This window comes from Erpetoichthys calabaricus, chromosome 10 (assembly GCF_900747795.2).
Source record: "Erpetoichthys calabaricus chromosome 10, fErpCal1.3, whole genome shotgun sequence".
Taxonomy (NCBI): Eukaryota; Metazoa; Chordata; class Cladistia; order Polypteriformes; family Polypteridae; genus Erpetoichthys; species Erpetoichthys calabaricus.
Window position 1 is genome coordinate 19,970,475 of NC_041403.2, and position 13,226 is coordinate 19,983,700.

Sequence of the window (13,226 nt, forward strand, 5' to 3'; positions counted from 1 at the left end):
AAGGCCTAAGAGAAGGTTTATGGATGTGGTGAGAGAGGACATGCAGGTGATGGGTGACAGAGCAAGATGGAGAGAACAGGAAGATATGGAAGAAGATGATCTGCTGTGGCAACAACTAACAGGAGCAGCTGAAAGAAGAAGAAGAAGTGCATTTTCAAACAAAACAAAGGAAAATGGGTGTGTGGTGTTGCATGTTACAGGAAAATGTGAGAAAATCTACACAAGTTAGCAAGTAGATAAGGAAGAGATCCATCATGATAAGAAAAAAAAAAAACAAGTAAGCTCTGCCCAAATCAAACTGGCACAACATGCCATTGTCAAACAACCAAAGAGAACAACAGTGGAAAAAGGAGCAGGTGAAAAGCTGTCTGTGTCATAAACAGAGCAGATTATTATACTGTATGTCAGGCAAAGTGTGTCACAGAAAAGACTTCTTCTGCCGGTCGTCCTTACTCACCCCTCAGACGGCCACAAGCTTATTTATAACGATGTGCGGAGCAACATGACAGCCACTGACCCAGGTAGTTAGTAGAAATAAGTAAATAACAACATTGGGGGCTCAAAAGGTTTCATCTTTATGTGTTAATGCCACAGCAGGTTTCCTCCAAATTGGCCTGGCACTTCACAGAATATAATTTAGACTTTAATGAAGATCACCCATGGAGCTTTTCTTGGGTTCGGCGTTGGTGTGAAATGCAGGAAATTACCAGTATGAAATTTTTTTTTTGAGAAGTAGGCCCAAATATCTTATAGTTTGTTTTACTTGCCTATAAAATGAAACTTTTTTTTTTTTGTACTTATGAAAATTTTCTTCTCAGCAGGTGAATGGGAATAACAGCAAAAATGCTAACATAAAATATTTCAGGTGGGAGAAAACCTGACTTGCTTAAGCCAATGTCACATTACGTGATTTTTTTTCTCATGGCGTATATCAGATTGGCTGACTGCACTTGCTGATCTCGTTGCTGTACCATGTCCATTTACACGACTGAAAATTGCTGCTCACGTCACATTTACCCACTGAGCGCCAATCTTCCTGCACAGTTGTACTTGCCTCTTTTTCTGGCAGCCAATAGTGTACTGTCTGATGGAACCTGTGCTATGTGAAAGGTTAGCAGATGTGGTGAATTGAGATGCAGTCTCGGCCTTCCACCCCACCATTCTTGGATGGTATGTAAAACACGAGACATCAGAAAGAGACTCTGTTCTGTTTGCAAGGTTCACAACATGCGTGTTCCTTTCCTTGTCGCTACATTCTATACACTGTACATCTAGATGAGCATTTATTGGTTCTTTTGGTTGTCAGCTATACTGTGCACACAGTGCACTTCTCCGACAAGAAAGAATCAAACCTGTTCAATTTTATTGTAGACAGTCAAAGACTAGAGTCGGTCTTGGTCATTAGGTGTGTCACATTAGGTCCTCGGCTTCATGGGAGAGTGCTGCAGACTCCCTTCCTATTGACTAAAATTACATAAATAAACACTATGACTGAAAATTGCTGGAAAAGTCATGTAATGCAACACAGTGTTGGATTGGTACTAACATTTTGACTTGGTATTGACACCAGCTTTTGGACCTCCACACCAGAACCAAAACGTTTCTGAAGCAAATAATGGTATTCCCTGGTATTAGATGCCTCCCTGGTGCTTGATAGCCATGAAGCTCCGCTCGCACTGAAGCAGTAACGGTGGGTTGTCCAACGTGAAGTCTCAATCACTTCAAAGCCTGTGTTTCGTAGCATGAAGTCGACTAAACAGACTGTTTTCCACAACTGCACTAGCGAGTGTCAGGGGAAGAGTGATTGAGAGGAAAGCTGACATTTACTTCTGGTTCTGAAAATTCCAAAATGCTGGTACAGTACCACTCTAAAAATTGTTTTTCAGTACTTTTACGGTACCAGTATACCATACAACCCTAACATAACATGAGCTTTAGTGATGGACTGGAGCAGAAAATTATTTTACAAAAAGTCAATGCCTCTTGCAGATGGAGAGACTAACATACAATGACCATGACCCACCTATGCCAAATAAATAAATAAAAAAAAGAACCTGTCTATCCATCCAATTCCTAACACCCTTAACCAGGTCAAAGTTACAGGGAGCTTGAGCTTATCTTCATAATACTGGTGGGAAGTATTCCTGGATTATGCACTAGTCCAGGGGTGGCGAACTCCAGGCCTGGAGGGCCACAGTGGGTGCAGGTTTTCATTCTAAGGGCTCATTTATACTTCACGCTCAGAACGTGTACGCGCCTGCATCATGGCTGCCACGTGTTCTTTTGACGCGTCCTCTGAGCAGGTCCTCAGAAATTAACGCGACGCATGCGTGAGTTGCAGTACCAGCAAAAAAGTCGGGGGGCGCAGTGTGCTAAAAGTTGGAATGTGATGTCAGAGTCTCTGTTTACTATCTACATGTGACAGAAAGCCGCTTTGCGGATCCTACGAGATCGGTGCGCGCGCTTCGATATTTGCTAAACATCTTCAGATGCTGGCTGCTCACATACCTCTAACCTTGGAAACTGCGTGGCGACCATCTGGCTGTGTGCTGACGGACACTATTCTGGAGTCACAGAATGCAATAGTGAATGCTGTAAGAGATGTGACCAATGAACTAAGGAATATAAAGGCTGTACCATGTGATATTGACCACAAAATGAAATTAATTGGTTAAAAAATAAATGCTGCATGTGATTACCCATTTTTACGTTCCACTAATTACATTCAAACAAAGTTGTAATGCTGTCCTATTTGTAATTCTTGCAACGATAGATAGATACTTTATTAATCCCAAGGGGAAATTCACAATGGCCACAATTCAGAATGGCCACTTATAATTTGATTGGATCTTCAAAAGAAAAATATAACAATGTTTGATTTTGTTGTGCAGTATTTATTTCATCATACTCTTTTGAGGACTTCAGAATGTGGTTAAATATGTAAGGTCAAAAATGGAAAAAACAAAACACATCTACACACCAAGTAGGTTTGAACAGCAGCTACAGGAAATATGTGACAAAGGAGATAGCTGCTAACTTTAAGATTTGAAAAGTTTCTACTTTTAATAGTACACACTGTGACCACATTTCATAAATGATAGATCGACCAACAACTGTTAGTTCTGAAGACACCAAGCTAAATAATGAATAAAACGGTGCAAAGAAACATCACCTAGAAAAGATTTTATGTGATTTTGTTCTCAAGTTAAAACGTCAGAAATCTGAAAATTATTTCATACACTGTTTATGAGCAGGAGCACATTAACATGCTCACGTGCCAGTCACTTGCACAGCCAGTTAAGTGTCCTGTTGGCAGACGAGAACAGTCATTCTGACAGAATGAATGAGGAAGTGATGCAAAGCTACAGGTATCTGGGGATTCACACAAACAACATACTGGACTGGTCTGACAACACAGTGGTGCTGGACAAGAGGGAAATAGAGCAGACTGGACTTCCTAAAAAGACTAAGGTCTTGTGATGTGTGCAGTAAGCTGCTAGAAATGTTCAGCCAGCGTGGTGTTCTATGCTGTGGTCTCCTGGGGAAGCATCCCGAGCATAAAAGAAGCACAATGCCTGAACATACTTATCAGGAAAGCCTGCTCCATCACAGAATGAACCCTGGACACACTAGAACCTGTTGTGCAAAAGAGAATGGTGGCAAAATTGTAAGCCATCATGAAACATCTCCTCCCTTCCCTCCAGGAGGTGCTCTCTTTGAGCACTTTTAGCCACAGGCTCATTTCACCACAGTGTGCTAAAAACTGCCTATGGGGGTCAATTCTACCCACTGCTATCAGGCAATTCAATGCTTCCACCTGATGTACTCGTTATCCTTGTATATAATTTGATAGTATCCGTATGTATGGTGTTCGCGTCAATACCCTGTATATATGGTGTTCGCGTCAATACCTCGACTCAATACAAGTTAGAAGCATGAGTAATGACGGCTGGGTATTAACAACGGTCATTGTTTAAATTTTAGCCGATCTCAGATCTAAAATGAGTGACAATCGCAACGCAGCCACAACAGCAGCAGCAGCCGCAGAAAGGATGTGTAGGAAACGAAGTCACATGACTGACGAGGAACATAGACTTGCTAATGTGACCAGACGTACACAACGTGTACAACAAACGGATGAGCAGCATGCGGCTACAAATGCTACTAACGCTGAAAGAAATCGTGCAAATCGGACACAAAGGACAGATGAAGAACGTACGCTACAGAATGCTACGAACGCTGAAAGAAATCGTGGCAGCCATGCACAAGCGACTGAAGAAGCTCGAGCAGCCGCAAATGCAGCACGGGTTGAAAGACATCGAGCAGCTTGTGCGTTGTGGCGTGAAAATGCTCAGCGGCATGGCATTGCCGATCGATAGATAGATCGATACTTTATTAATCCCAATGGGAAATTCACATTCTCCAGCAGCAGCATAATGATACAATAAATAATATTAAATTAAAGAATGATAATAATGCAGGTGAGAAACAGACAATAACTTTGTATAATGTTAACGTTTACACCCCCGGGTGGAATTGAAGAGTCGCATAGTTTGGGGGAGGAACGATCTCCTCAATCTATCAGTGGAGCAGGAGAGTGACAGCAGTCTGTCGCTGAAGCTGCTCCTCTGTCTGGAGATGATACTATTTAGTGGATGCAGTGGATTCTCCATAATTGATAGGAGCCTACTGAGCACCCTTCGCTCTGCCACAGATGTTAAACTGTCCAGCTCCATGCCAACAATAGAGCCTGCCTTCCTCACCAGTTTGTCCAGGCGTGAGGCGTCTTTCCTCTTAATGCTGCCTCCCCAGCACACCACCGCGTAGAATGTGCAATCACACAGATATTATTGAGGACGAAGTTATTAAGCACCACTCTGGCGCATTTCACAACCTGTGCAAACATTGCAACTCATTCAACTTCACCTGTGAGAACAAGCAAGGTGGAAAATACAATTGCTGCCATAAAGGGTGAGTTCGAATTAACCCTTACAGATACCCTGACAGGTTTAAGAACCTGTTGACATATTTAGACCCAAACTCCAAGCTCTTCTTGGAAAATATCAGAAAGTACAACGGTGCATTAGCCTGTGCATCCATGGGTGCACAAATATCCCTGCCTCCAGGCCATGGTCCATTTTGTTACAGAATACATGGCCAAATATACCATCAATCTGGACCCTTGCACCCCGAAGAGGGTGAAACACTAAAATTTGCTCAAATCTATATATTAGAACAAAATAGTGCTGCTGCTTTGCAGTAAGGAGACTGTGGAAGATTGTGGGTTCGCTTCCCGGTTCCTCCCTGTGTGGATAGCACTTTGAGTACTGAGAAAAGTGCTATATAAATATAATGAATTATTATTATTAAAATTGGGCGGCACAGTGGCGCAGTGGGTAGCGTTGCTGCCTCGCAGTTGGGAGACCTGGGGACCTGGGTTCGCTTCCCGGGTCCTCCATGCATGGAGTTTGCATGTTCTCCCCGTGTCTGCGTGGGTTTCCTCCGGGCGCTCCGGTTTCCTCCCACAGTCCAAAGACATGCAGGTTAGGTGGACTGGTGATTCTAAATTGGCCCTAGTGTGTGCTTGATGTGTGGGTGTGTTTGTGTGTGTCCTGCGGTGGGTTGGCACCCTGCCCAGGATTAGTTCCTGCCTTGTGCCCTGTGTTGGCTGGGATTGGCTCCAGCAGACCCCCCGTGACCCTGTGTTCGGATTCAGCGGGTTGGAAAACGGATGGATGGATTATTAAAATCATTTCAGGGACTTACAAAAAACAAATAATTCTTTGCAGGGAAAGTACTGATTTCACAAAACGTAGAATTTGTAGCCCGATTCGATCGGGCTCCCAGTCGCTAGTATTTATATATTTCAGTAGACTATTACAGTTTTCAACAAATGGCTACTTATTCACTCAAAATGAACCTAAGCCAAGCTGTGTTCACCATTGAATGTTTCTATTTTGATTCCCATTGTAAAAAGATCTGACGTGCAAGTCAAATACAGCCCTCATGAACCTATTTAAATGACCACCATGTCTCACAGTAAGCACACCAGGACTTGCAATGCAGCAAACCCAGTTAAAAATTCCTAAAGCAAGTTTAAATGAACTGTATAACAATATTTTGAGTGCACCTACTTCTTTCATCTTTGATCTTAAAGATTCAAGCGCGAAATTAGAAAAGCCAAAGGGTTCATAAACGTTTTCTCTCAGCTGTTTCTCACCAGGCCTTTAATCAAAATAGCATTGGGCAAAAAATAATCAGGCTGCTGACCTTGCAGCTCAGTATGTCTATTTTCCAAACACTGATGGGAAGATGGGGGGAGTACTTCACCCTCTATAAAGCATCGATGACACCGATCTAAAGACACAGGTAACTTCATTTAACTATTCGTATGATGAACAATTACTGGCATTTCTTGCAAAACCCACATTTCTATGGCTGTACTTTTGTCTATTTGACTCTAAATGGACGGTACAAATTACTTTCTCCTTTTTATTGCCATAACGAAAATGGCCAGTTTTGGGAGTTTTGATTGGAAAATCACATCTGTTCCTGTGTTTGGAATCACAGCTTACATTTCCTATTTTATATTTTAATAAACAGCCTTCTACAGGATCACATGGTCTTTATATATAAAAACGCTACCATGGCTGTTCGCTTGTCTGTCCAGGATTTTACATCACCTGTAGCTCGCAAACCGTTTGACCAATTGACCTGAAATTTGGTACACATATACTACGTGACGTCTACTATCCGCTTTTGGGGTTATGATTGACCTCCAAGGTTATTCCTCTTTTTATTTTATTGTAGAATCAACTCTTGGCAGCGGCCAGCAGGGCGGCTGTGTGGCGCATGCGTACGGGCATCATTCTCATTCCTACCTCTTCATATCTTAAATCATTCTTGAGGCAGATTGAAGACTTAAGTGCCAGCTTAAGTGAAAATTAAGGAAAACGTACTAATTACAACACAAATACTGACTTAATCAGTTTTAATGCGAAAAGATGGAAGAGAAGAAGTGGGCCGCGAGGGTGGAGAAAACGAGCTGCTCGGGAAGCAGCAAGCGCATCAACCTCTGAGCAAACGAATGCTAAACGTACAGAAAAACAGGAGGAAAACTAGGAATGCTCAAGTCAAGTGTATTAATGTGCAGTGCTCCGTTACTGGTCTTTATATTTAATACGCTACCATGGCTGTTCGTTTGTCTGTCCAGGATTTTAAATAATAATAATAATAATTCATTACATTTATATAGCGCTTTTCTCAGTACTCAAAGTTCTATCCACACAGGGAGGAACCGGGAAGCGAACCCACAATTTTCCAGTCTCCTTACTGCAAAGCAGCAGCACTAGCACTGCGCCACCTGTGAGGATAAATCACCCGTCGCTCACAAACCGTTTGAACTATTGACTTGAAATTTGGTACACATATACTACGTGACGTCTACTATCCGCTTTCGGGGTGATGATTGGCCTCCAAGGTTATTCCTCTTTTTATTTATTTATTTTTTTTATTTTATTGTAGAATCAACTCTCAGCAGCGGCTATCATGGCAGCGTATGGGTGCCGTTCTCATCCCAACCCCCCTCGCTGTCACTTCCTCTACCTCTTCATATCTTAAATCATTCTTGAGGCAGATTGAAGACTTGAGTGCCAGCTTAAGTGAAAAATGAAGGAAAACGTACTAAGTAATTACAACACAAACACAGACTTAATCAGTTCTAACGCAAAAAGATGCCGACGAAAGAAGAGAAGAAGAGGACCACTAGGGTGAAGAAAAGAAGAGCTGCTCAGGAAGCAACAAGTGCATCAACCTCTGAGCAAACAAATGATAAACATGCAGAGAAAGAGGAGGAAAACTGGAAATGCTCAAGTGCATTCACTGCGCTCCGTTACTGGTATTTTATAATTGTAGACTTACAATTATGTGTACTGTAATGGCTTAAGATACACCTTCATATAAATAACCACCTGCTATGTCATAATCCTCACAGCTCTGAATATTTTCATTATTTCAATTTCCAAACCTTCATGTCATTATACACCTAATAACAGGACACACCATAATAATAATACATTTTATTTACATAGCGCCTTTCCCATGCTCAAGGCACTTCAACAGAATTTAAGAACCAACGGCAGCGTATACAGTATATAGCACTGTACAAACCAGATAAATAAATAAAGAAGATTAAGACAGTAAATTCAGAGAAAAAGCCTAACAGACAACATAATTGATGGTCTAGCACACACATACAGGTTATATGAGCATCTTGACAGAGAAGTAAACTGAGAGAAGGGTAATAAAGTCAAGTAAAGCTAAAAGCCTTCCTGAACAGATGAGCTTTGAGTTGTTTTTTTAAAAGAATTCATGGAGTCCGTTGACCTGATTAATTTCGGTAGGTCATTCCAGAGTCTGGGCGCTATACAGCTGAAGGCCCTGCTGTCACCTATGAAGTGTAGATTAGTGTGGGGCACAACAAGATTACCAGAATCAGAGGACCTAAGTGGGCATATAGTGATGGAGAAGGTCACTGATGTAGTTTGGCGTGAGGTCGTTTAAGGCTTTGTAGGTTATTAGTAGGATTTTATATTCGATTCTGTAAGACACCATAACACGAGCTGCATTTAGCTACTCAGCATAACTCTGCTTTACCTTTGCAATCAACCACCAAAAAAAATCTAAACTTTGTGAAAACCTTTTCATTGCTCGTTATTAGTGCTTTAAGCAAATATGCGTAACAACACACCGGCTAAACAAAGCCAATGTGTATAAGGCTGTGGCATCTTCACCGGCCGCATATTAAAATGGCGATTCATCCAGCCATCCATCCACTTTCCAACCCGCTGAATCCGAACACAGGGTCACGGGTGTCTGCTAGAGCCAATCCCATATTAAAATGGTGATTCATCCAGCCATCCATCCACTTTCCAACCCGCTGAATCCGAACACAGGGTCACGGGTGTCTGCTGGAGCCAATCCCAGCCAACACAGGGCACAAGGCAGGAACCAATCCTGGGCAGGGTGCCAACCCACCGCAGAAAATGGTGATTCATCTGCCATTTAAATGTGTAAAAGAACAGAACTGCACACCTGTTTTTCTGTATTTCCTTATTAAACGACGGCTCATCATGATATTTCTCTCCATTTTAATTCTGCTTCCTTTACCCCTAACATGAAACAGTGACACATAGCCAAAAAAAAAAAAGCTGAACTACACCCAAAAGTGTAAGTTTACTTAAAAACAGATGTGAGGAGATACCCTTAGCCTTCTAAATAAGTAAAACAAAAATAAAAAACGAACAATGTAACAAACAAAATGCTACTCACAAAGTTAAGGGCTGAAATGCCAAGCACAGAGAAAACAGAACACGTACCTTTCGAGGTATATTCTTATCAAAGTCAGGAAAGCTGATTACCCTGAGTGCCTTTCCTGCCCACAACACAATGACAGTAGCAAGCATCTAAAAGAAAAAAAAGAAGACCAAAAAGAATAATAAAAAGAAAAGGTTAACTTCTTGGCACAGTTCTGGTGGGCGGGAGAGCAGTAGGATTCCAAAGAAATAATGACATGGACTTACTTGTCCCAGCCCCACACATACTGAAGATGGGAATCTGAAAAAAATCAAGATAAATGCAAATTAATATTGTCAGTACAGAACACGGACTTTTATTAGCAGTACATTGTTAAAAGGTGCAATTATATTCATTTTTTTCCTTCATAACTAATGACACACTCAAACAAAAGGAAAACATGGCACCCACTCAAGCACACGCCCAGGCACTGAAAGCAGAGGAGTAGGCCAAGCTGTGCATACGTTTCACCTGAAGAACTGGATTACATGGCCACAAAAGAACAATAAAAACAAATACAAGGATGCATTTTTGAGCAAAGTGTCATAAAAGCATTGTTCAGGCATACCTTATGGATTTAGGGAAGACGGCAAGCTACCGAGTCATCGGGTATAATGCACCTCTACTACTAAACTTTTATCTCATAATATGATACTATAATATGCCATTATAGTCTATGAGTAAATAACCTTGCAATGAATTACTGTACCTTATGGATGGCCTGAGCTGGTAGCGCAAATTAGCACAGCAACCAAAGATGAAACTCAGGGATGAGAAACGTCAGTCCTGTAGGGCCATAGTGGTTGCACGTTTTTATTCCAACTCAGTTGCTTAATGAAAAGTCAGTTAACATAGAAACACAAGACGTCTGACAAACAAGAGGAGACCTTTCACTCCATCAAACTCGTCTGTTTTGCTAATACAGTGGGGCAAAAAAGTATTTAGTCAGCCACCAATTGTGCAAGTTCTCCCACTTAAGAAGATGAGAGAGGCCTGTAATTTTCATCATAGGTATACCTCAACTATGAGAGACAAAATGAGAAAAAAAAAATCCAGAAAATCACATTGTCTGATTTTTGAAGAATTTATTTGCAAATTATGGTGGAAAAAAAGTATTTGGTCAATAACAAAAGTTCATCTCAGTACTTTGTTATATACCCTTTGTTGGCAATGACAAACGTTTTCTGTAAGTCTTCACAAGGTTTTCACACACTGTTGCTGGTATTTTGGCCCATTCCTCCATGCAGATCTCCTCTAGAGCAGTGATGTTTTGGGGCTGTCGCTGGGCAACACGGACTTTCAACTCCCTCCAAAGATTTTCTATGGGTTGAGAACTGGAGACCGGCTAGGCCACTCCAGGACCTTGAAATGTTTCTTACGAAGCCACTCCTTCATTACCCGGGTGGTGTGTTTGGGATCACTGTCATGCTGAAAGACCCAGCCACGTTTCATCTTTAATGCCCTTGCTGATGGAAGGAGGTTTTCACTCAAAATCTGACGATACATGGCCCCATTCATTCTTTCCTTTACACGGATCAGTCGTCCTGGTCCCTTTGCAGAAAAACAGCCCCAAAGCATGATGTTTCCACCCCCATGCTTTACAGTAGGTATGGTGTTCTTTGGATGCAACTCAGCATTCTTTCTCCTCCAAACACGACGAGTAGAGTTTTTTCATCTGACCATATGACATTCTCCCAATCCTCTTCTGGATCATCCAAATGCTCTCTAGCAAACTTCAGACGGGCCTGCACATGTACTGGCTTAAGCAGGGGGACACGTCTGGCACTGCAAGATTTGAGTCCCTGGCGGCGTAGTGTGTTACTGATGGTAGCCTTTGTTACTTTGGTCCTAGCTCTCTGCAGGTCATTCACTAGGTCCCTCCGTGTGGTTCTGGGATTTTTGCTCACTGTTCTTGTGATCATTTTGACACCACGGGGTGAGATCTTGCGTGGAGCCCCAGATCGAGGGAGATTATCAGTGGTCTTGTATGTCTTCCATGTTCTAATAATTGCTCCCACAGTTGATTTCTTCACACCAAGCTGCTTACCTATTGCAGATTCAGTCTTCCCAGCCTGGTGCAGGTCTACAATTTTGTTTCTTTTGTCCTTTGACAGCTCTTTGGTCTTGGCCATAGTGGAGTTTGGAGTGTGACTGTTTGAGGTTGTGGACAGGTGTCTTTTATATTGATAACGAGTTCAAACAGGTGCCATTAATACAGGTAATGAGTGGAGGACAGAGGAGCCTCTTACAGAAGAAGTTACAGGTCTGTGAGAGCCAGAAATCTTGCTTGTTTGTAGGTGACCAAATACTTATTTTCCAAAATAATTTGCAAATAAATTCTTCAAAAAAATCAGACAATGTGATTTTCTGGATTTTTTTTCTCATTTTGTCTCTCATAGTTGAGGTATACCTATGATGAAAATTACAGGCCTCTCTAATCTTTTTAAGTGGGAGAACTTGTACAATTGGTGGCTGACTAAATACTTTTTTGCCCTACTGTAGCTAAGCTGTCCCAAAATCTCATCCAGATCCTTCTTAAAAGGTTAAGGTTTCTGCATCAACTCCAAGTGTTGGTAGTTTAATCCAGAGTTGCACAACTCTTAGCACACAGAAGCGATTCCTGGCTTCAGTTTTAAACGCACTTCCTTTTAATTCCTCTTTCCTCGAGTGCATGATTTACCCTTAAGATGAAAGAATGTTGCTGGACCAACTTTATCAATGCCTTTGAGGATTTGAAATACCTGATTTAGGTCCCCATGTAGTCTCCTCTGCATGAGACTAAACAGGTTTAATTCTCTGAGTCTGTCACAGTAGCACATGTCTCTTAAGTCCTAGGATACACTTGGCTGCTCTCCTCTACACAGCTTCAAGTGCTGCTATGACTTTCTTGAGCCATGGTGACCAGAACTGCTCACAATACTCCAGATGTGGTCTTACTAGTGCATTATATAGTATCAGCATAAAGTTCCCTTGACATAAATTCAGCAGTTTTTGATACCTAGATCAGGTCCCTAACACCGTTGCCTCAAGACTAAAAAATATGGAAATTGCGTTGTTGTCATGGGCTCATACACACACACACACCAACCCCTGGATTTTAATGGCCCTCTAATTCAGGCTCTATGTCAGTGTAACCTAAAGGAGTAACTAAATTATTGCTGATGAAGCACTAATTGCTCAAGTAACATTTTTAGTTATCTCGCTAGTTAAGATTTTGTACCCCTAATTGCATTCACCGTTTTCAATGGCTCCTTATTAACAGTGAGATGCAAATGTCAAAGGAACCATCAGTTCTCCATCTAGCTTGTGTCCATTTACACCTTTGTGTACTAATTGTGCTCTATTTGATTTAAGAAAGAAGGAAACTGAAGGACTGATAATTGTTCGTTTGGGGGCACCAAAAATTAGGCTCCAAAATTTGGATGACATCCTTAGAGCGGAAAAAAAATGATGCTATAAGAAAGGCCTGACAGGGCAGAGTTGAAACACGAACAAGTCATAATATTACATAAGATGTTACTGGCAAGGACTGTTTTCTAATTAAGCAATAAGGTTGGAATAAAAACCTGCAACCCTGCAGGACCAGCACTGCTAACCTCTGATGTAGCTTAATATGAATGTTGTCAGATTGGTGCTAGCTCCCTGAGACCCTGAATTTGAATTAAAGGAATACTCCACACAATTTTTTTTTGTTCAAAATGCAGCTTACCAAGAAATATTCAAGAAATATTTTAATCTCATGTTTTTTGTGGAAAACATATTTATGAAAGTACAAAACCCAATTGTGACCAACACTGAACAACAAACCAAATAAAAACATCCATAGAAAAACTTGAACGTTAGTCATGTCGCATAATCCATATGTAGGTCAA

The 13,226-nt window shown here is 41.5% G+C and overlaps 1 protein-coding gene across 1 annotated transcript in view; it reads right to left on the bottom strand.

The window, feature by feature from the left end:
• The window catches only part of slc35d1a (solute carrier family 35 member D1a), a 77,461-nt gene that overhangs the window by 47,241 nt on the left and 16,994 nt on the right, over positions 1-13,226 (bottom strand). Inside the window, exons 2-3 of the mRNA XM_028810983.2 lie at positions 9,582-9,615; positions 9,378-9,464 (exon numbers count right to left, since the gene is read on the bottom strand). Coding sequence (XP_028666816.1) covers positions 9,378-9,464; positions 9,582-9,615 — 121 coding nt within the window. The remainder of the gene's footprint in view (positions 1-9,377; positions 9,465-9,581; positions 9,616-13,226) is intronic.